Below are 25,614 nucleotides of genomic sequence, written 5' to 3' on the forward strand. Positions count from 1 at the left end.
TGCTGATCTTAGGGCTGGGACCAGGGCTGTCCCCCACTCACCCACCCGTGTAGCCCCACCCACTTACATCTGTGCCCCACCCCCACCCCGTCTTCCCTTAAATATATACAAATGTACAGAGGGGCCAGCCATGCCAGGGTGGCCTCCACCTCCCTCCCTCTCCTCCCTTCCCCAGGGGCCCTCCCCAGACACCGGGCTGGGGGTAGGGAGTGTGGACAAGAAGGACCCTTGTGCAAGGCAGCTGAGTCCCAGTTGGGGAGCAGGACTGAGCCGGGTCCTGTCAGTGAGCACCGCCCCTCCCCTCAGCCCTGGCGGCCCTACGCCTTCTGTCCTAGGAGCAGGAGGTATGTGGAATCCTGGAGGGGTTCCAGCCTCCTGGGTCCTTGGCCACACAGCACCATCCTAGCAAGCGAAGTCTTCGAAGAGGCCTCCTGGGGGGCCATGGGGGTGGTGATGGTTGGGGAGCAGGCCACTAGCCCCCCCTCCCTCAGCATGGCCCCGACTTGGGCAGGGACTCTGTAAGACGAAGAGGGAGTGGACCGGGGGACTCAAGTGGTGCCCTCGAGCCTCACACAGCTTTTCCTTGTTTCCCGAGCACCCCTCCCACAGGTTCAGAACTCAGGGTTGGGGCATGTAGGTTCCAGGGAGAATGCACTGACTGCGGTTCTGGGCTGGGGGCTGTTGGTTCTGGGGAGAGTGCACCGACTGCGGGCTCTGGGCTGGGGCATGTCGGTTCTGGGGAGAGTGCACTGACTGCGGGCTCGGCCCATCCTCACCTGCTCCTTCAGCTCCTGCAGCCCCAACGTGGAAATGCCCCCAGTGGAGGTCCGAAGAGGCGTCTTGGGCCGGCGCCACACCCGCTTTAGCCGGTCCCAGGACACCTTGGGGAGTCAGGGTGGAGGTAGCAGTGGGCTCAAGAAATGTGGCAGAGCAGGGAGGGCCTTAGCCCACCCATCCAGCTACTCAGGAGACCCACAACAGAGCTCCCCCATTGTCTAGGCCCAAACCCAAAGGGCTTCTGACTCCTCAGCAACCCCCCTGCCCCGCCCTCTAGTGCCATCCGGAGATGGCACCAGTAGTAAAGCCCCACCTTGCAGCCAACCAGGAGTAGACATTGCAACCCTCCCACCCCCCCCAGCCACATCAGGTGCTCTCCGGCCCCTTGCCTCATAGATGTAGTCAAGGATCTCCAGCAGGGTGAGGATGCTGGCCCCAATGAACAGCCCCATCTGGCCCCCAAGGTCTCCTGGGGAGCAGAAGGACCGGTGAGAGGGAGTAGGCAGGGCACCTGATCTACCCCAGGTAGGTGGGGCCAGGGCTCACCCAGCAGAGCCGATAGGCCATAGGCTGCTCGCTGCTCCATGGCTTCAGATGTCAGGGCCTCAAAAAAGACATCTAGGACCAGGAAGTTCTCCCTGTGGAGACAGGAAGCAGGTCATCTGGGTGGGGCTGCTCTTCACAGCAGCTGGCTGATAGGGGCATTCTCAGGTCCAGCTGATTGTGATTTGAGACCCTCCCCCCCCACCCCTGTGGGTTGGAGCCTCAGCTGTGTGGTAGCTTCCTAGATTTGAGGGATAAGTAGGGGCTAGAGGAATAAATTTTAAAATCTCTGGGTCAGGCACCGGTGGCCACGCCTTAAGCCTAGCTACTCAGGAGGCTGAGAGCTGAGGATCGAGGTTCAAAGCCAGCCTGGGCAGGAAAGTCCATGACACTCTAATCTCCAATTTACCACCAGAAAACTGGGAGTGATGCTGTGGCTCAAATGGTAGAGCACTAGCCTTGAGCTAAAGAGCGCAGGGACAGCACCCAGGACCAGAGTTCAAGCTCTACGACCAACAACAACAAATAATTCTGGGACCTTAAGTATTGTCCCCTGCCTCCCCTAAAGCACCAGTTTTCACATATCTCTCTAGAACTTTCAGTGGCTCTCTATTGCCTTTCAGTTCATTCTGGGATTCCTGTTCTCAGCTTTCAAGTCTGCCTAGGACCTGTTGTATGGCATCTTCTTATCCAAACTGTTTCTCAGCCACTACTGTCCTCCTCCAGCTCCACACCACACGTCTCTAACCTGGCTAGCTCCCTTCTCTCATCCTCTTAGGGACCCAAGTTCAGGGTCCACATGGGCTCAGCTCAAGTCTCTCCTGCTTCCTATCACTGACCAGGGCCAAAGACTCAGGACCGCAGGCTGAAATGTGGCTTGTTTGAAAATTGTGGCATGTTTCCCTAGGGGACCCAGGTAATGCTCAGCATTGGTTGACTGGATGCAGGATGCCCAAGTCCAGGCTTCGTGTGGCCTCTCAATTCCTTTTCCAACCTTCCCATGAGTGTGTGTGTGTATGTGTATCTCTGTGTCTATGACTGTGTGCACGCACATGTGTGTGTGTTTTGGTACTGGGATTTGAACTCAGGGCCTGGATATGTTATCCCTTAGCTTTTTGTGCTCAAAAAATTTGGAAATGAGAGCTTCAGGGACTTTCCTGTCTGGGATGGCTTCAAACCTCGATCCTCAGATCTCAGCCTCCTGAGTAGCTGGGATTATAAGCATGAGCCACCACACCTGGCTCCATCCTCTTGCATCTTCCTCTCCAGTTGAACATTGTTCCCTCAACTAGCCTGAAAGAGCTCCCAGTTTGCAAGGGGGAAAAGACACGAAAAGTTCTAAAACAGAGAGGTCCATGCAGCGGCAGAGATTTTACAAGGTGCTATGGAAAGTTCAGAGGAGCAACATTTGAATCCATTAGGCCTTCCTTGGAAGTAGACACAACGTACAACTTGAAGAATGGGTAGTTAAGGGCTGGGAAGGTGGCTCAGTGGTAGAGCGCTTGCCTTGCATGCCTGAGGCCCTGGGTTCGATTCCTCAGCACCACATAAGCAAAAAGAAAAAAAGCTGGAAGTGGCGCTGTGACTCAAGTGGTAGAGCGTTAGCCTTGAGCTGAAGAGCTGAGGGACAGCGCCCAGGCCCAGAGTTCAGGCCCCACGGCCGGAAAAAATAATAATAATAAAATTAAAAATAATCATAATAATAAAAAAAGAATGGGTAGTTAACAGCAAACGGCATTCTTGGTAGAAGACCCAGCACACCCAAAGATCAGCCACTCCCATTTTCCTCCATGAACCAGGACTTCAGAGGGCAGCCCCACCCTGCCCTGCTGCCCCCAGGCTGTAGGAAGCCACATACCGTATGTAGGTCTCATTGCGGTTGTACTTCCTCGCCAGGTACCTGGCGGAGCCCCTGTTGGGTATCCTGACCATGGAGATCTCTTTCCCATAGCGGGTCAGGTTGCAGGGAGTGGGGCAGAAGCATGGACCCTCTGAGCCTCCACCAAGGGAATCTGCAGTACAGAGACACCAACTGCAGAGGGGGAGGGGGATCCACGGGCCTTCTGGGTGGCAAGGAGGGCCTACAAGGGCTGTCCTGAGGCAGGCGTATCCATTCATAGGGACAGACCTGGCACTTCCTAGAGGATGCTGGCCACCTCCCCCCACCACATCCTGACTGCCTTTACACTTCCCAACAGATCTAGTGTAGACAGGATCTTCAGATCCCCTCTCCTCGCCCCTCCTTCTGCCCCTAGTCCCTTGGAACAGGGAGGCCTCCTGGCTCAGAAGGCTGTCAGAGCCCATCTGTCAGACCACACAAAGGCATGGCAAGCATGCTGGGAGGGAGGGATGGAGGGAGGGATGGATGGATAGATGAATGGATGGATACACAGGTGGATAAGTAGATGGACAGGATTCACATGCTGGGTGCACTGTCTTTCTCTATATAGCCCTTCAAGTTCTTCTCCACTCTGCCTTGCTTCATGCTCCAGGAGACTGATTTCTGCCCAACAACCCATCGCCTTGACTTCTTTGCCCTCTGGCCTTGAGTTGGGCAGGATCAGAGGGTGGGAGGCAGAGATACTAGTGTATTTCTTCCCCTGCTTCCTCACTGCCAGGCTGAATGTAGATTGGCAGAGGCTGCATTCCTCCTCTTGCGGCCACACTGCCATCAGTCAGTCTGCTCAGACAGCCCCAGGATTCCACAGTGCTCCCTTTCCTTTCTCCTTTTCGGGCCTGAGAGAGTGAAGGCTCCCTGGTGTGGAGAGTTCTGTGAACTCTCCATATCTTTTATGGCTCCTTCAACCCTGATTACACGTCTGTTCCTTCACTGAACATCCAATCACTCCTTTGATGGGTGCAGGTGGATGCCAATCAGTCTTGCTAGCAGCTCAAACCCACTGCAAATCCTCAGGCCCTACCACATCTGGATTACTGCAGCGAGCACAAGCTTGCTGAAGTAATGGTGTAATTAATAACTTCAAGTTCTACCCACTCGCTTCATGTCATCAGTCCACTGTCAGAAAATCAGATGGCTTTCCTGCCGTGCGTTAAGCCCTTACTGGTGTCCCAGAGCCTCCTGCTCCCATGCTTTCTGCTCCCTCCCAGGCTCTCTGCTTCCAACCACCCTGGCCTGGTGTGCTGGTCCCAAGTTCTTTAGCATATGCTGTCATCCCCACCCTGAACACATGTCTGACTCTACGATTTCCCCTACGATTCCTCCTTGCCTCCCCAAGTTGGGACTACATGCCCCTGCCTAGAACCCTGGAGCCCCTTGAGGCTCCATATCCAAGAACTACCATATTGTTACACAGACCTGCTGGACTGAACACTCTTCCAAGGCAAGAACACAACATAATATAAAGATATTTTTAAGGGGGGGGGGGACTGGAAAGGTAGGTCAGTGCTAGAGCGCTTGTCTTGCATGCATGAGGCCCTGGGTTTGATTCCTCAGCACCACATAAGCAGAAAAAGCCAGAAGTGGCACTGTAGCTCAAGTGGTAGAGTGCTAGCCTTGAGCTGAAGAGCTGAGGGACAGTGCCCAGGCCCAGAGTTCAGGCCCCACAATGACAAAAAAAAAGACACGAAAAAAATCAATCGATGATAGATGGATGGATGGGTGGATAAGATGCAGATCAGACAAGACCTGTGGACAGACAGAGTTTGCCTTACCTATACTCACAGCCAGCAATGTGTTTTCCCCAGGACCCAGAGAGAAATCACTGACTGTACTTTCTCAGAGTAGGTCAACTCAACTCATCACTCTCAAGTTGGGGGTGGTCTGCAATCCCTCATATCTGTCCTCACTTACCAAAGCGCCTACACTTGCAAAGGTCCTCAGACCCCCCAAGATATGAGACAGAGGGTTCAACCTCTGAAAGAGCCCTCCAGGAAGAGATTGGAAGAAGAGACAAGACAGTGAGGGGAAAGGTATACGAAGGGTGATGGGGGGGGGGGGGGGCAGCACGGACCCAGTATGTGGTCAGCACACTCGATGTAGATATTTGGTGGGCAGATGGTCTCATTGCCTGAAAGGAGAGAAGATTATTCCTGAGATCTTTTTCTCTCTCCATCACACAGCCAGGTGTGGGGGCGCACACAAAGGTGCATGTTTATTTTACATGTGAACTTACTCATGCATCTAACCATGAAAAGTCATGCATGGATATATACATCCATGAAAACATTTACATTCATTGGTATACATGCATTTGAACGTACACATCCAACTCCTCCAAATATACAAGCGCAGATGTACACAGCACCATGCCCAGAGGCACGCATTCCCAAATGCGTATATGAAAACATGCATACAATCCCGCACGTAGCTACAAACGCACTCTCATAGGTAAGACAGATATACACATTGTACACATGCACCTGTTTGGGAGCATACAAGCAGTACTCTGCCTCTAGAGGCTCTGGAACCTGGCAGAGTGGCACAGAGGACTAGCTGGGGTGAGATGCCCACCTGGCATGTGCACCATCCTGCAGTGGCAGCGTTGAAGTACAGCTTCCTTTTCACAGCGCAGCCGGCAGGCAGACACGCTATAGGCTGAGTAGCCCTGCAGTTCAGGCTCCCTGAGTTCACTCTCTGCCCGGCAGTTACCCCAGGGCTGGGGCAGATAGGTTAACTGCAGAGGTGGGGTATAAGGAAGTCCTGGTGAAGGGTCTCACTGAGCATCAAGGGCCTTGAACTGTTGGGCTGTGAACTTCTGAAGGGAGACAGATCTAGCCAGCATCTTTCTGGGCACGGAGGCCTACCCCATTCCTAAGCCAGGCCCAGGCCTAGCTTTGTTGGGGGGAGGGGGATTCTCACCCGCTGTTCCTGGCAGGACACAAAGGTTTGGAAGCCTGGGGACACGCCAAACCCCAGCTGGTGAATGTAGGGAGGCTCCTCCTGGCTGTGGATCTGCACCCGGATGCCTGCCTCAAATGATGTCTCATCTGCACAAGAGATGAGGACCTTTGGAAACACATCCCAAGTAGAGGACCCAGGCCTCAGATCCCAGGAGCCTAGACTGGCCCTTGCCCCTCTCCCATCTGTGTACTTGTTTCCCTCCAGATGGGCAGGTACTCTTCCTGCTGGATGTCCAGCATGATCTCCAGGCCACTGCCCATGCCCCCTGCCCGGCTGGGCAGTGAGCTCTGTGGGTCCGCATTGAAGGTGTAGCACTTCCCATAGCGAGTGTAGACCTGGGGAGAGGTAGCGAGAAAAGAGGAAGGGAGAGAGAAAATATCAATGGCAGAACTCTTGATAACTTCCCAAAGCCTGCCCTCACCCTCGCCCCCAACTCTCTTCTCAATTAAAAACAAAACAAGACAAAACAAAAAAACTGATTATTCCTACCCTGTTTGTCAAGTCAGGACCTCCAAATTCTGTATCCCGCTCACCCTCACATCCAATTCAACAGCGGATCCCTGGCAAGTCTACCTCTGAAAGTCAATCTATCCACTTTCCTTCTATGTCCAGTGATGCTCTTCTCACCATAGTCTCCCAAACCTGTCAAGCAGCCACAGCACTTTTGAACACAATCAAGTCACTTGCTGGATTTTATGATCTGTATCCCATGCCGTCAAATTTACATGGTAAAATTTATTTTTAAGAAACAACAATGGGAACCAGGCATTGGTGGCCCACGCCTGTCATCCTAGCTACTCAAGGAGGCTGAGATCTGAGGATCATAGTTCAAAGCCAATCTGGGCAGGAAAGTCCATGAGACTCTTATCTCCAACTAACTACCAGAAAACTGGAAGTGGCGCTGTGGCTCAGGAGGTAGAATGCTACCTCTTTTTCTTTTGCTTAAGCAAAAGAAACTCAGGGACAGCATCCAGGCCCTGAGTTCAAGCCCCAGGACTGGCAAAAAGAAAAAGAAACAACAATGGGAGCCAGACACTGGTGGGCTCACACCTGTAATCCTACCCACTCAGGAGGCTGAAATCTGAGGGGCACAGCTGGAACCAGACCAAGTAGGGAAATCTGTGAGATTATGTTCCTACAATTAACTATCAAAAGGCTGGAAGTAGAACTGTGGCTCAACTGGTAGAGTGTCAACTTTGAGCAAAAAATCCTAAGGGACAAGGCTGGACACTGGTGGCTCATGCCTGTAATCCTAGCTATTCAGGAGGCTGAGATCTGTTCAACTGATCTGAGATCAGTTCAAAGCCAGCCTAAGAAGGAAAGTCTGTGAGACTCTTATTTCCAATTAACCACCAGAAAACTCAGAGTGAAGCTATGGCTCAAAGTGGTAGAGTTCTAGCCTTGAGCAAAAGAGCTCAGGGACAGTGCCCAGGCCCTGAGATCAAGCCACACAATCAAAAACAAAAAATTAAAACAAAATTAACGAAGGGACAGTGTCTAAGCCCTGCATTCAAGCCCCAGTGCCAGTATAAAAAAATAGGTTTTTGTTTTCTAGAACATGCAATCAAATCTCTTCCCTAGTGTGAAGTCTCCACAAGATGGGACACTTGCCTCCCTTTTCTGTTCCTCCTCCATCCTCAGAGACAAAATCAAACAAATCAAACATCTGGTGCTCCTCCTTGGTCTTCATCATTTTTGCTCCTGGTCCCAGAATGCCTCTCTCCTCTTGGCAGCCCCAATTTTAGTGACACTTCCTACCATATACCTTCACATTCCATTTATGGGTTTGCTTAATGCACACATGAAGACCTGACATGAAGTTGTTCATTTCCTTGGCTCCCTGTCTCCCCATCCATCTCCCCTGCTGGACTACATGCTACACAGAAGACACAGAAGCTTGGAACTGGCCTGGCATTCCTAGCCTCTGCTCCAGTTAGGGGCCAAAGGAGCACTCGCCTGAAGCCCCTCTGCAGAGTTCTCCAGAATAGCCACCAGATGGCGCTGGTACCCCAGAGATGAGAGTCCAGGCTCAGGCTGGGAATTCTAACTGCCTACGGGGACTTGAGCAGCAGCTGGGTTGGGAGTGGAGTGCAAAGAGAGGCGAGAGACAGATTCTAGTTCCCTCCGCCTGTCAGGCTCACCCCCAAGGAGACCAGCCCCTGGGTCAAACCCATCACAGGCAGCACCTTCCCTTGGGGCAAGGGGTCAGTGCTCTCAATCACTCCCATCCCCCACCTCCCCCACCCCTCTCCTCTTCTGGGGAACAACGACAACAACAACAAAAAACCAAAACAGCTGGGGACTAGCAGGAAGCTGAGTGGAGGGAAGGGATCTCCTGGAGGCCCAGCTGCGAAGGGAGGATGAGGCTGGGCCGAGGGCAGTGAAGGGCAGAATTCTGAGCAGATCCAAGGGGCCCTTAGGGACATCTTGTGGACAGGGTTAAGGCCTCCCTCCTCAGCTGGGCCGGAAGCCCTAACCCTGATCATCACCCCCACACTCAGCCACCCTGCCTCCTCTTCCAGAAACAAAACCGCATGTAGAACAAGCATGACGTTCATGGAACATGACATCCACAGCTGTCCTGTTTCCTCCACGCAGCACACTGCCTTTCAAGCAGGTGTCAGGCTCTTGGTTCCAGCAGACGGAACTGCAGCTCAGAGAGGTGAAGTAGCTTGTTCAAGTCAGACACCCAGCTCATCCGGACACCAGGCTCTGGCTGCTCATGCCATCCCTCACTCCAAGCCTGCCCCACTTCCCCTCGTCCTGCCTCTCTTCTTCCCCATTCCTCTCCCTATCTGCTGCTCTTCAACTCCTCACAGGCTTCCTCATCGGTAGCCCTCCCGTGCCTTCCCTGCTGCATGTCCATCTGAGGGCCAGAGGTGGTCATCACAGACAGTAGGCAGTGTGCTGAACGTGCTGAACTACCCGCCGAGTCCTCAGCTACCCTGAGGTTAGCATTATCTCCCCATTCTACAGACGAGGAAATCGAGACTCAGAGAATTAAGCGGATTTGCCAAGGGCCCCACGTCAGTGGTCTTCAGACTCTCATGCGTGCACAAATCACCTGGATACCTTTTTCTTTTTAAGTGTCAACTTTGACTTAATAGATGAAGGTAAGTGGAAAGGGCTGAGATTCTGTGTCGGTCCATGGAGCACACATTGACTAGAAAGGCAGTAGATGGACGTATAGGAGTCCAGCAAGCCGGCCGGCTCCAGGCCTGTGCTCATGGCTGGTGCAAGACTCTTGGCTCCCTGGTACTGTGGGGAAGGCCGGTGAAGGGAATATATACACATTTACAAGAATCTCAAAACATCCAGCCTCGTCCTCTTGCAGACCAGGAAGAGCCTAGAATCAGCGCCTGCCCACGCAGCTGATTTTGAGTGCATGCTCGAGTTGTGAGGCTAACGGGGGCCTGGCTGTTCAACAGACCCGGATGATGACTTACTCACCATAGCGTCCCTCGGTATTCACACCACCTTGGTGGGGCCTTGACTGCCATGTGGCCAACACCATCGTCTCTCTGATAGTCAGCTTTACACATGGGGACCAGAACTCCCCGAGACTAGGAATCTAGCTTTCCCCTCTTGGCACCCCCAGAGCCCAGGGAGATTTGCAGAAGGAGAGGTAAAAGGAGGGAAGGAAGGAAAACAAATCAAACACCTTAGCTTTGGGCCAGGTCTAGTTGCTTTTGATCTTTCTCCTTGGAGCCTCCAAAGAAAGCCACAGGAGATCATTAAGTATCCTTGCCCTTGTGTTTAATGATGAGGTCATTGAAGCCCAGAGAAGGAAAGGGGCCTGGCTAAGAGTGCACAGCAAGTAAAGGACAGGGGAGATTCAAACAGAGCAGAGACACCGGCGCACACTCGAAAGCAGAGGTGTCAATAAAACACCTGGTAGGTGGTCAGTATGATTCTCAGAGGCCTGAATCTGGGTGGTGAGGCACAGAAGTGTGAGTTTATATCCAACACAGAGAGAGCAAGAAAGAGGAAGGGAGGAAGAGAGAGAGGGGAAGGGAGAGAGAGGGAGAGAAGGAGGAAGGGAAGAAGAGAGGAAAGGAGGGAGGGAGAGACAGAGACAGAGACCGAGAGATCCTGCTTGCTTGTGGCAGGATACAGCAAAATTCGAGCTTGGGAAGGAAGTGATTACCTGGCGCAGATGTCCTGGAAGTGGCTGGGGTGGGGCTGGGGGATGGACACAGGGAGGTGAATGGAAGTAGTGTCCAGGTCCTAGGGAATACTTCATAGGGAAGTGGACAGCGCAGACTTGGGAGGACCAGGCCACCTGCACAGCCCCGGTCAGGGCCCACCGCTGGGCAGAGCACACTGTTGCCCCGGAGACAGTCCCTGGCCTCTGCATCCATCATGGAGCTGGCCGCTGGCTCCTAAGTGGCAGAACTCGGGTGGCAGCACAGCCAGCAGTTTCTTCCATGGAGACGGCACGCCTGTTTAGCCACAAGGTCCCACTGGTTGTCCACTGCTCCCTCCCTACGGACTGGCCCTGGCCAGGAAGGGGGGAGGGTGTGCAGGAGCTAAAAGTCTGGGGCCCAATCACAGACAAGGGAGGTCCTCATGGTCGAGGGCCATTTCCAATTTCCAGATCATCTCTGCCCCTGAGCTCTGTCCCCACCTCAGATCAACAGCATTTCCTTAGACTGGTCCACCCTCTCCTCTGCCTTGGGTTATCTTCCTGGCCTTGGCAGGGCTGTGTGGCCTTCTAGAACCCCTCCAGACTGAGGGATCCTGAGACAGGATCCTCTTGGATTCCCTTCCACTTTCCTTGTGGCCCCTTTCCTTGCTCTGCCTGTCCCTCTCTGACCACCTCTCCCCTTAGCATCTGACCAAGGTCTGTTTCCTGAGCTCAGCCTGTCTCTCCGGTGCTTCTTATCTGTTCCTGGCACTTGATCGACTGTCCCTCTGGATGCTGTTTCTCTGCCCCTGGCCCTCTGTTAGCCTGATCATCAGTCTGGCTCTGTCTTTCTTTTCCATTGCCTGGATCCCATCCCACCCTATACATGTGCATGTACAAGCGCACACACACACACACACACACACACACACACACACACACACACACACACACACACTTTGCCCTGAGCATCTCTACCACACTCACTTTCCTCTCTGTCCATCCATTAGCCTGGGTGCCTAGTCTCTGTCTCTTGTCATCCTCCTAGACTTCTCCCCAGGCCTCTCTGTTCCCAGATGCCTCTCCTTTCTATCCTCTCCATCCCCCAGTCTCCCCCCCCCCACACCTCTAGGTCTGCCAGAGACAGTGATCAGCAGTGGGGGAGAGATCTGTCCAGTGCTCGCTTCCCTGAACGATGACTTCTCTCAGCCCTCTGAGCTCCATCTATCCACAGCTTCCATTTCCTCAGATAGCTCACTCTCTGCCTGGCTGCCTGCCTTTCTCCCTGAGCCCTTCTGGCCTCTCTTCCTCCTGCAGTGACAGAACCCACAGGGTTAATAGGCAATTAGCAGGGCCAGGGCTCTGAGCAGTGGGAGGAGAGGGCCCTGGGCCTCCAGGAGATAAGAAGCAGCCAGGAGCACTGAAGACCAGGCTGGGCTAATCCCACAACTAATCTGCATCCTGGGCTTTATCTCCACTGCCTTCTGGGAACCTTGTTTCTGCCAAGACCATGGCACCATGCTCCCTGCCCCACCCCGACTTTTCCATGGGTGAATACCCCTTCCCCCTAATTCTCCTTTGTTGGGGTCCACCCCATGCCTCTCAGGCTCCCTGGAATGAACTCCTCTTCACCCTGCACTGCTCACCTTCATCCTGCCTGGACCATGACTAGCACCCCATGACTAACAATCCCAGGCCCTGACTTTACTCAGGGGTGACCCAGTATTCAGGCTCAAAGCCTCCTTCTCTCCTTCTACAGAGAAGTGAAGCAAGGAAGACGTACCAATTCAAAACCCCTGGGTATCTGCTCTAATCAGAACATCAAGGTCACTGATACCAGCCCCTCATTGTACAAGGGCTGGAACAGAAGCCTGGAAATAGCCAATACCATGGACACACACGTCAAAAGGGACAAATTCAGCACTGGAACCCAGGTCCCCTCCGCCACCAGTTCCAGCATTCTCCTAATTTCAACCTCTTCCCTCAGATTCATTCCAACCCCAGTCTCATCCCTGATAACCTGTGACCTTAGTTTTTGGTAGTGATTTATCAGCAGCTCTAGACTTCAGTTTTCTCATCTGTCAAAAGGAAATAGAAATTCCTGCCTGACTTCTTTCAAGGGGGTAGTTTTAAGGCGCACACGAGATGACGTTGGGCCCATGCGCAGTGGTATATACCTGTGGTCAGGGTTTCTCAGAACGTTGGGGTAGGAGGATCACCTGAGCCCAGATTGAAGCCAGCCAGAGCAACATAATGAGATCCCATCTCAAACAAAAACAAGTGCCAGGTGTCCCCAGTGGCTCATACCTATAACACTAGCTACTCAGGAGGTTGAAATCCGAGAACTTCTGTGTAAGCCAGGCAGGGCTAGAAAGCCTGTGAGACCTTTATCTTTTATTCACTACCCTCCCAAAAAACACAAAACCCAGAAATGGTGCTGTGACTCAAAAGTGGTCTTGAGTGTCTAACGAGCTCTTTGAGCCTCAGCTTATACCTCTGTAAAAGGCTAGCAACTCCTTCCTGGATTAGGACTGAAGGTTAGAAATAAACTCAGGGTGGTATAAGGCCAGGACACAGAGAAGGTTTCCCATTTGGGGAAAGAATGTCTTGCCAAGATGGCAGGCCTATTCCCAGGCCCCTGGGTAAAGGCTCTCTATGCAACTTGGGAGCTGCTCAGAGCATAGAGCTCTGTCAGAGGAAAGTCCCCAGGCTCTGAGATACGGCTCTCTTCCAAGATGGAAGACCCAACTAAGCTTACCTCAGGGACTTGCACTTACTCAAGTCTTGGGGGGTCTGAATTTATTTAATATCTCTGGTCCTCCATTTCTCATCCATGAAATGGGAATAAAACTAGGCTTCCTTCGGGGGCAGAAGATAATTACATGTTAGTAACAGCTTCTCTGGGCCTTCTCTGGGCCAGGCACAGCCTTGGATATTTTACCTAAATTTTACTCTTTAACAGCCAGGCACCAGTAGCTCACGCTTGTGATCAAACAAAAAAATAACAGTGTTGGTTCAAGCCTGAATCAACTTGAACCACGCCTTGAGTTCTAGTGCTAGGACTGGCACAATAAATAAATAAATAATTCCTTAACACACACACACACACACACACACACACACAGAGGAGATGTATTTTCATTCCACAGAAGAGATAATGGAGGTAAGGAATCAGTGTCACACAATGTGGCAGAGCCAGGATGGGGGTAAATGGTGTTCAAACAACATATATGCCCGGGCACCGGTGGCTCACCCCTGTAATCCTAGCTACTCAGGAGGCTGAGACCTGAGGATCAAAGCCAGCCCAGGCAGGAAAGTTGGTGAGACTCCTATCTCCAATTAACCACCAGAAAACCAGAAGTGGCACTGTGGCTCAAGTGGTTAGAGCACTCATCTAGAGCTGAAGAGCTCAGGGACATTGCCCAAGCCCAGAATTCAAGCCCCATCCATGACTGACAACAAACAAACAAACAAACCTATATGGCCAATGCCATCTATTGAGCCTATACACTGTGTCACTGTGACTGTGATCGGTGCTGGGGTTATGTCCAAGAACAAAGTAGTGTCTGTCTCAAGGACTTTGCTGCCTGGTGTGGAGGCATGCATTCATTCAAAAAGTGTTTATTGAGCACCTACACTAGGTGCCAGGCAGGTTCCAAGTGCCAAATCTACAAGCAGGAACAAAATACACAAATCCAACATTCGCACAGATAGATGTTACTGGCTGTGATCCACTGCTGGGATGGAGAGTCCCTGCCAAGGCCTTCCATGGTGGAACAGGGGTTGGATTTGAGTTGGAGGTTCAGGGAAAGCTGCTTTGCGCAAGCCAGGAAGGACAAAAGACAGTGGCCTTAGTCGAGACAAGGAGCACGCAGGAACCCCCTCCCCTACCCCTCCCCCACGCCAGCAGGCTTGGCTACAGTGGGGGAAAGGGGGACAAACTACAACGTCATCAACACAGTTACCCCCAAATCAGCACCCCCCCCCAGTGCTTTTCTGGATGACTTGGGGCACAAGGTGGGAAAAGAGAGTAGTGCTAGGACGTGTAAATGCGAACAGCAGGGGAAGGCGGTGAGGCCTCTAGGCCGCGGCTGGAGACAGCGGTCGGTCGGGCATCCTTCGCCAGGCCAGGCCGTGGGGGTGGGGGGGCTCGGGGACCCAGGTAAGCCGTCCAAACTGCTTCCAGGCAGCCACGGCCCAGGCTTGCTTAAACGCTAGAAAGTCCGTTTTGCAGGCGAGAGTATTTTTAATTGGTAACCCAGGCCTTCCCCGCCCTGCCCGCCCCGGGCAGCGAAGTTGTGGTTGAGTTGTGCCTTCAGGCACACACCCACGGCGGGCGCGCGCTCCGGGCGTCGGGGATGCGGGAGGGGGGGACCCGACCGGGGTGCGCCCTCGGGAACCCCGATCTCCCTCATCGCGGCTCCCTCCCCCACCCCGCCCCGGGTGGCACCGGCTTGGCCACCCGCGCGGCGAGGCCGCACCCAGCAGCCCCGCTCCGCACGGGCCCCGCTCCCTCCCGCGGGGCAGGCATCCATCACGGCGCCCTCCCTCCGTCTCCGCGGGGCCTCGGCTGCCCTCCCTCCGTCTCCGCCGGGCCTCGGCTCCCCTCCCCGGGTTCGCCTCATTTGCATTCCCTCGGCTGCCGGCTCCTCGGCAAAGTGACCTCCGCGCGCGCACAGCAGCGCCAGAGGCTTCCACGGCGGCGGGGACACCGCGCCCAGCGCGCGCGCCTCGGCCGCCACCCGGGAAGGGACAGGCCGCGGGGGAGGGGCGGGTCCCCAAGGAGGGCGATGCGGGGGCCGGTGCAGCCCGCGGGCCTGGCCGTCGCCGAACGAGCTGGTGGTGCTGAAGAGACACTCGGGTGGGCTTTGAACCCGGGACCTCAAGCTTCCCCAGCCCGGAGGGAGCGAGAGGTGGCCGTCAGCTCTAGGCCCGGGAAGCCACGTTCCAGAAACAAACAGAAAAACAACACAAAAACCTCAGCCAGGAACACCCTCCTCCCCAGGCCTTCCCCCCCAGCACCCCGGTGGGGAGGGGCCGGCGCGGGGGGGGGCGTCGCCGGGGGGGGGGGGGAGCGGGGTCCCCGACCCCGCGGTGCGGCCCCGTCCCTCCCCCGCCGGCCGAGCAGCCTCCCCTCCCCCTGCTTGGTATTTACACCTTTCACACATTTGTAAGCTATTATCCTGTCCACGCTTAGTCACCGCTGAGCCAAGCGCCACGGATTTAGCTCCTTTAATCTTTCCTCCTAAATCAATCCTCCATTTCCCCTTAATCATCCCGTGGCTCCTCTCTGAACTCTCGCTGCTGCCACGGCTGCCGCAGCCCAGGCCTCTCTCTCTGGAACTGCTCCCCCCCCCCCCGCCCCCGCCCCAAAGCCGCGGTCCCAAGGGCACCGTGAGCACTGGGGGTAGGGGTGGGGACGGGCTGCAAATCCAGCCCCCCCTCCATCCCCATCCCCGGGAAGAGGGGCCGACGCCCAGAAAACACACAGCGTCGCAGCCCTCCTGTTCCCGCCTCCTCCTGCCTAGCCCCCCTCCCCGTGCCCCATCCCCCATCTCCCCACCGGGGGGGGGGGAGGGGGCTCCGAAGCCTTTTAAACCTCAACGACGGTGATTTCCCAAAGCGCAAACACAAAAACCACCCGGGGCCTCCTGCCCCCCCCCCCCGGGCTGCTGGCCGCCCCTCCCGCTCCCCCTCCGCCCAGCGTTTTCAGACGACTAGGAGAACAGGGCTGGCCGTCCACCCCGAGGTGGCCCGTCCACCCCGAGGTGGCCCTGTCCCGTCCTCCGCATGGCTGTCCATCTCCCCCGGACCACCCAGATCTCTCGGGGCTCCACCGCCCCCATCAGTGCCCCCACCCCCACCTCACCCCGGCCCCCCGGGGCCCTTGGGCTGGCAGCCTTGAGGCAGGGCATCATTCTCGGTTACCCTGGGACCCTACTTCTGCCTCCCGATCCTTGATCCTTTCTGCCCCCCCTCTTCCCCAGTCTCCCCCCCCCCCTCCCTACACACACTTGGAGGAGGCAGGCCCACTACCACCACAAGAGGGAGTGATTTCCTCCCAGGAAACAGAAGGGCAGGGGTGGGGGGGCGGGGTCCAGGAAGGCGCACCCCAGAGAGAAAGAGGGAGGACGGGGGGGGGGGGCCGCGGGGGGGGGGGGAGGTAAGTGAGGGCCATTTCTTCACATGCTAATCAGCATCTTCCGGCAGTGCCACAAGAAGCTGAGCTGATAATGAGCCCAGCTCGGGGCTGATTCCTGATTAATGAAGAGGCCACAGGACGGCGGAGTGGGGGGCCCTGTGGGGCATGTCCCTCATGACCCTCCCCACGGTCCTCCATCACGGTCACCGTCTCTGCCCGTCCCCGCGGGCACACTGCCCACAGCCCCCTCCATCGACTCCATGGCGAGAGCGCCCCCTCCAGGAGGGCTGAGAAGCCGCAGCCACTGCCCATAGGAAGAGGTGGGCAGGACACTGACTGGGCTTCCTTCTAAGCTGCAGGCAGCCTTCAGCATTTTTAAAAATCAGGAGAAAGTTGTTGAAATAAGTACTATTGGCAGCTTCTTTGGGCAAGTGGAGACCTACCAACCCTGGACACCCTCACACAGCACATCAGTTAAGCTGGATTTGAGAAGCGGCTGCCACGGCAAGGCTGCGGGTTAACTCTGGTCTGCCTCAGACCTTCCCCATTGTGTGCGTTTACTGACACAACCCCACTCCCGAAGGCAGGCCCACCCCTAAACTAGATGTTGAACTAAATGCACTCAGGGTTTACATCTTAGGAGAAGATGGGACCAGAGGGGTCCGAGGAATGGACAGAGGATAGGGGACACAATTAAACTCATCTACTAAATGAGAGAGACTTGGACCAACCTGGACAAGAACCCCTGCCCCTTCCTTAGACCTAATGGTAAAAGTATGGAATTGGGAGAGAGCATAGAGTTACTGCCTCTGGCCAACAAAGGATAAGGCGCAGGGGCAGACACTCAATACTGATCTGACTGTACCAGGTAGGAAAAGAGGCTAAAGAGGAAGCTGGATTAGAGGGGGTGGGGAGAAGGATTGCAGAAGAGCCCCAAATCAGGGGCTGAGGTGGACAGAGACTGCAGGGCTTTTACATGTGGTCCTCCTTGTCTCTGAGCTGTCCTGTGTGGCGGCTGGGTAGGCCTGGGAGGGGAGGGAGGAGGGCAGGGAGGGGGGACTGCCCAGCTGGAAGAGGCCTTGTCTAATTGTGCCTGATTAGTAGAGAGGAAGAGAACAGGGCGAGTGATTAATAGTCACGGCAGTCACCAGCGTGTGGGGAAGGAGGGTCGGGAGGGGGAGGGAAGCCTGAGAGCCGAGAGGATACAGACAGGAGGCGCCCATAGGGCTCTGTCCTCTTGCCACACTGGGGGTGTCAGGACCCCTGCCTCCTCAGGGAGTCTCTCCCTCCCCATGCCTTAATTTTCCAGATAGTGGGATGGAAGAGACCAAGGTCGTGGCTGTACCTGGGGGGCGGGGGAGGGGGAGATGTCTTGGCTCACCAGGTATTCCCAGACACCCCAGTGCCCTTCACCTCCTGGCGGTAGGGCCCCTGCTCAGCTCACCCTGGGACCTCAGCCCAACAGCAGACAACCAAGTTCCAATCACAGGTGGCATCCAACCCCTATGTCCTTGGTCCCAGCTGTAAATTCCAGCTCTGTCTCTGACGGGCATTCTGTACCTCATTCCTAGGATCATGAGAGCTGAGTTGTCCAGGAGAGCAGCCACCAGTACATTCCTCTGATCCCATTTCAAATGCTCAACAGCCATGGGCAGCTAGCGACCACACAAGACATTTCCACGATCACCAGAGGAAAGTATACACAAATGGGACATTCCTGGATACACACATGCCTATTTGGAAGGGCTGGATAGAATGATGGGAGAGAATGAGAAGGCTGCAATAACACAGAGGAGGTTGTGGGCCTGGGTCACAAAAGGGAAGACTAGGTGATGGGGAACAGAGGTCAGAAAACACTGCATGGTGCTGAAAACGATCAGGTTCAAGATAGCCAGGAGCTGGGATCATTATAATAGCTGACCCTTGCAAGAGTGCATTTTATGTGTATGCCAGCCCGCTCTTTACAGGTCTCTCTTTAATCCTCATGACAACCCCAAATATTTAGGTTCTCATATCCTATTTAATGAACACCAGAACTGAGGCTCACAGAAATATTTTGGTTTCCCCAAGACCACACAGCTGAAGGAGTAGAGTTGAGGTTCAATTCTGCATGATCAGGTAGGTCCAGAATTCACACTTGTCCTGTTCAGTGAATAGTCCCAGCTGAGAGGAGATGGTGCATTGTACAGGGAAAGAAATGAAGGCTAGAAAGAAAGAGTGATGTCTGCCTTCTAGTAAGTGGGCAGGCCTAGAATGAACTAAGGTGGGGAAAGTAGAACTGGGGCTTGGAACAGGAGGTTAGGGGAAGCTGGTGGTAGTAGGGAATCAGGGTGGGAGAGCTGTCTACCAAGGAATATAGGTGAGGGTAAGAGTAGGAGGTAAGGTAGGAGTGGCTTAGTGTGACACTGAGCACGGAAAGAAGAGAAAAAGAAGAGAAGAGCTGGAGGGTTGAGAGGAGGAGAGCAGGCTAGAGTGGCAGAGAGAACCTCCCTCATCCAGCGCCCTCTCCTTTCTTTCTTCCCTCTCTCCTCTCCAAATCTTGGCCAGTCTGCCTCATCCCTTAAGCTTCTCAGATCTCTTCAGCCCAGAGTGGCCGCTCTCTCTCTCTCTCTTTCTCTCTCTCTCTCTCTCCTCTGAACTCAGGCTCTTACCAGCCATGCACCTCATCTGGCAATTAATCCTGGCATCTTATGACACTGCTTGCATGGCTGATTAACTCTTGCATGGTTGCTTAAGCTTTTGAGAATCTCTGTCCCTGCTCTATCACAAGATTGTAGGCAGCCTGTGGACAGGGGCTGGGTACTAGAATTCTTTTCTCTCTCTCTCTCTCTCTCTCTCTCTCTCTCTTTCTTCCCCTTCTTCATTTACTTATTTTTCCTGTCCTCTTAGATCCTAGCAGGAAGCTCCACACATAGTAGGTTATAAGAACCCCGTGCTGAATGGCTGGCTGACTGAGAGCCAATGAAGGGACATTTGGGAGTGTGATTGCAGTGGTAACAGAGGCAAGAGCAGCAGCTTAGGGGACTGGGGGAGGGCATATTACCCAGAGTAAAAATAGGCTGGAAAATGTGACATTTATTAACTTGGATTCCGGAGGAAAGGTCACAGCAGAGTGGGGAGTGGGAAGGAGGAAACAGGGAAAGCAACAGAAAACACATAACAGCCGGGCACCGAAGGCTGTCTGTCTCGGTCACTGGCCATTTCACCATTCATTTCCTGGCAGGTTTTCCCCACATGGCTCACATACCGATCTACCTACCAAAGACTGTTGTGTCTCCATCATGGACATCCCAAGGACCTCATGTTCTTAGCAAAGACTGTGTCTTCATGTCCCTTCTCCAGTCTCACCCAAGCAACACATCCCATCTTCCCCATTGTCACGGGCCTGGCCTATCCCAACCTCTGATGCCAGCAGACCCAACACTGGTTGCTGAGTGTTATACTCAGCAAATGAGGGGGTGGTGTGTGCAAGTCTAGACTGGAGATGCGGAATCAGAGGTCCCTAAAGGGCCAGAATTCTGTACCCCAGTGCTTGCTTTACTCCTATCTTCAGCATCTTGCCACAGCCCACAGCCCCAGAGCTAAGACCTACAAACTCCCATTCTCCCTCCCCAGCTCCAGTGTATCAAAGTGCTTATGGGAAATGTACCTTTACTCCACCTGGCCTTCCCCAGGATTCCCAGAGATTCTCCAGCTTTGATCGGGAGATTCCCTGTCCCTGTATCCTCCTTCCCTGGAGCTGGCAGGAACCCTGGGTCTTCCTCCTTTACTTCTTCACCCCCTCCATCTCTTCTTCCACCCACATGTGTCATTCCCCTTTCCCTTTTCCTGCCCACCCCCAACCAGGGCCTGATATACAAACTCCTGCTCAGAGACACAAAGACCCCATTGATTTCTGCCCAAGCAGCACCTGCTGAGACTGCCCCCACCCCTACACTCAACACAGAGGGGTGAGGCTATAAGAAGAAGCCCCAGGGATCCTAAAAGCTACATTCACACTCCATACCACACCTCCTCTGTGGGCACCCACTCAGTCCTGGCTTTGGGGAGCAGTGATTTTTACCCCCCTAGAAGACAGAGTGTATAGCTGGACAACAAGCAGATATCTGCTCCCTGACTCTGCTTCTCAATCCTCTCCTTCCTGATCCTCTGTTTCCACCTAACTCCCTCATCCCTGACAGGAGCCCCTAAACATGGCAGCAGGCATAGTGGGGATCAGGAGCCCCGTTGGCACCTGTTTCCTGATGACACCGAAGCAATGAGTGAGCATGAGCCTGGGGAATGGGGGCTGAGTCCTAAGGAGGAAAAGTCCCTATTGCTGCTGGGGGCTGAGCCTGAGTGGGCACCACATTAACACCACATATCTGCACAAGCATGGGGCAGTGGTGGTAAGGATGAAACCACAGACACACACAGACACACAGACACACACACAGAGTCAACAGGGGACGGGGGACAGGCATCTCAAACCCCATGAATAACAGTCTCTGACCGTGGGTGAGTGGAATCCTGATAATCAGAAGGGATGCGAGACACACCCCCCCACACACCTGACAGTGGTAGGTGTGCAGGAGACAGCAGCCAGAGCTGATACTACGTGTGCTTGTGTTTACACCGACGTGAAGGAGGATGCCGGCATTCCCCAAACGGAGAATAGGAAACAGTGGCCAGGATAGATGGGGTGGCACCCACAGTGTGACCCCATCCTTGGCAGCTAGGAGCTGGGAAATGGGCACAGACACAAGTGGCTCTCTGGGTGTGTGGGTGTGCAGCTGTGCACGTGAGTGTAGTGATAGGGACACTGAGTGTATGTGGGAAACTGTCCCCCAGCAGGAGTGTGTGTGCGTGTGCACGCGCGTGCGTGTGTGCACGTGTGTGCGTGTGCCAGCACTGAGGCTGAGATGCACATAGTGTGATTGAGTGATTCCCAGTAAAGAGTCAGAGCTGGGCAAGGGTGCAGCAAGAACAGAGGGTGGAGGGGGTACTGGCAAGCGGGAGAGGCCGGAGGAGAGCATGAAAGAGGGATGTGTGAGGGCGTTGTGAAGGGTGTGTGTGTGAGAGAGAGAGAGACACAGAGGCGGAAAAGACTGGAACCTAGTGTCCATGAAGACCATCTCCGTGCAGCCTGCTGGCCAGGCTAGCTCGCCAGTCCTAGCCAGAGACCCCCCCAGGCACTTCCCTTCATGTCACCTTCACTGGTGGGAAAGAAGAATCCAGGAGCCCCCAAAAGAAAAGGGGGGCCAGGATCAAAGTGAGGTCCAATCCATTCTGGCCTTGGGATCGTGGCCAGCTTCAGGACCCCTGGGCCCACCCCCAGGATACTCCCAGATTCTATCCCCGGACACAGGACCAAGAAGATGAGCGAGCAGCAGTCTGGCCAAGGAAGCCCCCTCTGAGGATCCACTGCTCCAGGATGGGAAGCCAGAGGGAAACACACCAGCTGGGGGAGACACGAGGCCTGCCTCTGGTGGCGGAAGGAAGGGAAGCCCTGTGGAGGATGCCCTCACGTACCAACCCCCCCCCCCCCCGCGCCAGCCTCTGGCCACCCCAGGCCAGGCAGCCCAGCTGGCAGAACTCACCACAGAGAAGTTGCTGGCAGAGCAGTGGTGCCCACTGAAGTTGCAGCTCTTGAGCATGTCGGCAAGCTGGTGGCCAGTGCGGTTGAGGATGTCTACCATGTCAGGCTCTGGGTAGCGCAGGCCGGCCGCACGGTGTCCATCTCGGTCTTTTGGGGGCAACCCTGTCAGATTGGCCAGGTGGAAGATGTCAGCATCGCTGAGTGCCGAATGTCGGAAGCGGTTGATGTTGCAGAGGGTGACGGCCGGGAAGCCCGCCACTGGGGCTGGGGCAGCAGGGTCCATTGCTACCAGGTGAGGTCGGGTCAGGTAGCCCCGGGCCAAGCCAGCCGCCTGGTACAGGAAGGCAGCCAGTGAGGTGAGTAGGGCCAAGGCCCAGAGGGTTCTTCGAAGTCCGTAGGGGCCTGGACCACAGGCCCGGCCCAGCCCATGCAGAGTGCTGGTGCTGGCAAAGGTGGCCAGGTCCCGAGGGGCTGCTGCCCCGCGAGCAGCACCCAGGAGGCTCTGCTCATCCCCTGCCTCCTTCTCCTTAGGTTTTGCATCTTCCTCAGCAAATTTGATTTTGCACACAATCTCGATCGGCATCTGTCCCCGGCTGCTGGGACTGGCCAGAGCCTTACTGCCACTGTCCCTCCCTGGCCAGAAGCCCCGGTGCCCTCCGGAGTGTTGGTGGTGGCAGCGGCTTGCTCTTCTAAACTCAGGGCAAGCGGGAGGAGGACTGGGACAGGGTGGGGGCCCGAGGTGGGGGCGTCACTCCCACTCCCAGCAGCTCCGCAGCCCTGGTGCTGCCTCTGCCGCTGCTGCCTCTGCCGCTGCTTGTCTCTCTCCTCGATCGTCTCCTTGTGGCTTCCCTTATCAGCACCAGCACAGCTGTCAGCCCCTGCGTGTGTCCCTGCGAGCGAGCGAGCGAGTGAGCGAGGGAGCAAGCGCTGCTCCGCCACGCCGCGCAGCCCCAGCCGCTCGGCTCAGCATGTGCTCCGGAGCCCACCCCGTGCTTAATAATTCAGGACATGTCAACAGCGTTTCACCGGCGGCACGGGCGGCAGGAGCCAGGCCAGGGAGGGGAAAGCCCCCCCACCTCCCAGCCCAGGCTAGGGATCCCTGGATTAGAGCAGTTCCCTAAACTCTTGGTCCACCCTAGCCACTCATGGGGGGCTCCAAGAGAGCCCACTCCTAGGCCACCCAGGGAGAAGTGCTGTGTCCACAGTACCCAGTGGACTCGTGGCCACTTTTCTGGACCACACCCAGAGAAGGCTCAACCAACTCTCATCTCCTACCTCCTGGCCTCCTTGACTCCTGACTCTGGCTACCACCTGATTCCACTGCCTCACTCACCGCAGCTTCCAGAAACTCCTTGAGAGAGAAAGAGAGAGCCACTTGTTTGAATGAGAGAGGAAGCAAGAAGGAGAGGGCAGGCGAGACACATTAGAGACAACTGTGACTCCTCCGAGACTTTTAGCTTCCCTAGAGCTTTGGCGGCTGATTTCATCACCCTAAGGTGCCCCTGCCCCCGCAAGGAGGCTGTCTCTTTTTCTCTCACCTTACCTCTAACTCTGCTATCACAGTCACTCACGCAGCCCGGATAGAGACCACCCTGGCTAACTTGCCGCTTTGCATCCCCCAAAGGTTCTCCAAATGCTTTGCCATGACCAGGCTTGGGGGAGGGGTGCTGGATGAATGGGCCCAAGCAAGGGGGTGGGTGGGGGCTCTCAAACAAGGAGAAAGGCATAGAATAGAGGGAGAAGAAGAGTCCTAGTGGAGGTATTGGGATGGAGGGGGAAAATTGTACCTGGCTCCAATCAGAAGGAATGCTCTCCTAAGGACAATGATGCCAGGGGTGCACTGTGGCCTGGCTGAGTGGGGTAAGGGGAGCCCCAGCAGGGTCTGCTCTCCTAGGTGGAGGGGGGAGGCAGGCATGTGGGTGTCCATCACAGGCAGAGGGAGGGAAGCTATGTTGGCTGATCAGGAAGGGATACATGGATGCCCCCAGGGTGGGGGTGGCTGCTGCGGCTCAGGGGAGCCCCCGTGTGAGAGTGTGAGCCCGCACAGGGGAGAAAGCACTTGTCCCTCCGAGGAAAGGGGGGGTGCTGATTAATCGGGGCGCTAATGAGCAGCAGGGAGAGGAAGCTCGGAGGGGCGGGGGAGGCTCCATCGATCCAAGCCTCGGAACCAGCAGCTGAAAAAAAAAAAAAGTGAGAAGGGAATCGATCTGAGGGAAACGGCAGCTGCTGGGGATTAGAGCCCGAGGTCCAGCCACCGCTGCCCAACGGTCACCCTCCCCTGTGTCAGGCTACCCCACCCCCATCAGGCCGGCCCTGAGGGAGGGGCCCAAGAGGAGCATTCTCACCAGTACAGAAGCCTCTGCCTACCCTACTTGCAAGGTCAGAGAAGCCCCTCAGAGGGCGACCGCCCCCCCCCCCCAGCCTGGCGCCCGTCTACACAGCATGAAACCCACCTACACACTCAGACCTAGCTGTGTATGGCATCCCGCCTCAGCTGTCCCGAGCCTTTCAGCAAAGTGGCTCCCCAGGGCCCCACAGCTGGATTTCCCCACACGCCTCAGGGTCTGAGTCAGAGGTCTCCCCAAGCTGGAAAGACAGGTCCTCTGGGGTCAGACGCTGCCTCCGGCTGGGAAGTCAAATCCCATAGGGAAAATGGAGTTGGCAGTGGAAGCAGCTGCTGTGTGCCAATTCCAAGGGTCCAAGTGACCACAGACAGCCCCCTCTCTCTGTGCTCACACACCCTGGCAGCCCCTGCTCACACTTTACCCCTCCCTAGCAGACTTTCAGATCTTTCCAGAACACCCCTTCTCCCCCCCCCCCCCACCCCACCCCAAACACACATACACCATTCTTCACCATCCTTCTCTCTCTCTTCACTTTTCTCCCAATATTGATTTTTCTTTACTGGGTTTTTTTAAAAAGGTGATTTAATTGCTTTTTTTAAGGTTACTTCAGTCTGGGACCCAGCCAAGAAAGCGGGAGCTGCCCCCCCCACTCTTCCCCCACTGCCTTGGAGTCCTGTGTATCCCTGAATTCCTTGCCATGCACTGAAATCTCAGGGTCAGGCTCATTCCATCATCCGCTGGCCTCCATCATGAGCCCGGATGACGCCCTCTGTCCTGAGAGACACCATGGCAGGAAGCCTTCCACCTCTAAAATGAGCAGGGTTGGGTAGTAACTGGGTCTGGGGGAAGAAGAGGAGGGGGTATAAGGGCACTCTAGGCTGCTAGGAAGGTAGCAGTAGTTACATGCACACCCCATCCTTGCCAATGGCCAGCTGTCTCCAATTGTCCCCACCATCCAGTCTCCCAGACCTCCAGTTATCTGGTTATGCTCAGTGGGGGGTTCCCCCCACATCCTTTCAGTCCATCTCTTGGCTTTTACCACCCACTCCTCCTCTGACCTCCTTCCTGTTCCTCTACACCCCCTTCGTCTCTGGTCCCCCATCCCCTCTCTTTCCTCTCCCTGCTTCCCTGCCTGCATCGCTCTCTGCCCGGCTGCAGTTGGGTGATAATCTCCCTCATTTAGCCTCCCGGCTGCTTCCCCGGCTCATTGCCCAGCTGGTCCCTGGGGCCCAGCCCAGCTTC

General features: G+C 55.3%; 1 protein-coding gene across 1 annotated transcript; it reads right to left on the reverse strand.

Moving 5' to 3' along the window:
* Window positions 1-189: 189 nt before the first annotated feature.
* Asic4 (acid sensing ion channel subunit family member 4) lies at window positions 190-24,529 on the reverse strand. The gene is made up of 12 exons (XM_042679130.1): window positions 24,481-24,529; window positions 23,303-23,378; window positions 22,029-22,917; window positions 6,372-6,516; window positions 6,140-6,267; window positions 5,792-5,954; window positions 5,292-5,348; window positions 3,179-3,332; window positions 1,324-1,415; window positions 1,167-1,246; window positions 777-881; window positions 190-516 (listed from the first exon to the last, which is right to left on the reverse strand). Exons 3-12 carry the CDS (start codon window positions 22,608-22,610, stop codon window positions 403-405), a joined length of 1,620 nt encoding a protein of 539 aa, XP_042535064.1. The 5' UTR covers window positions 22,611-22,917; window positions 23,303-23,378; window positions 24,481-24,529; the 3' UTR covers window positions 190-402.
* Between the last annotated feature and the right edge of the window lie 1,085 nt (window positions 24,530-25,614).

This window comes from Dipodomys spectabilis, unplaced genomic scaffold (assembly GCF_019054845.1).
Source record: "Dipodomys spectabilis isolate Male_0828 unplaced genomic scaffold, ASM1905484v1 ptg000051l, whole genome shotgun sequence".
NCBI lineage: Eukaryota > Metazoa > Chordata > Mammalia > Rodentia > Heteromyidae > Dipodomys > Dipodomys spectabilis.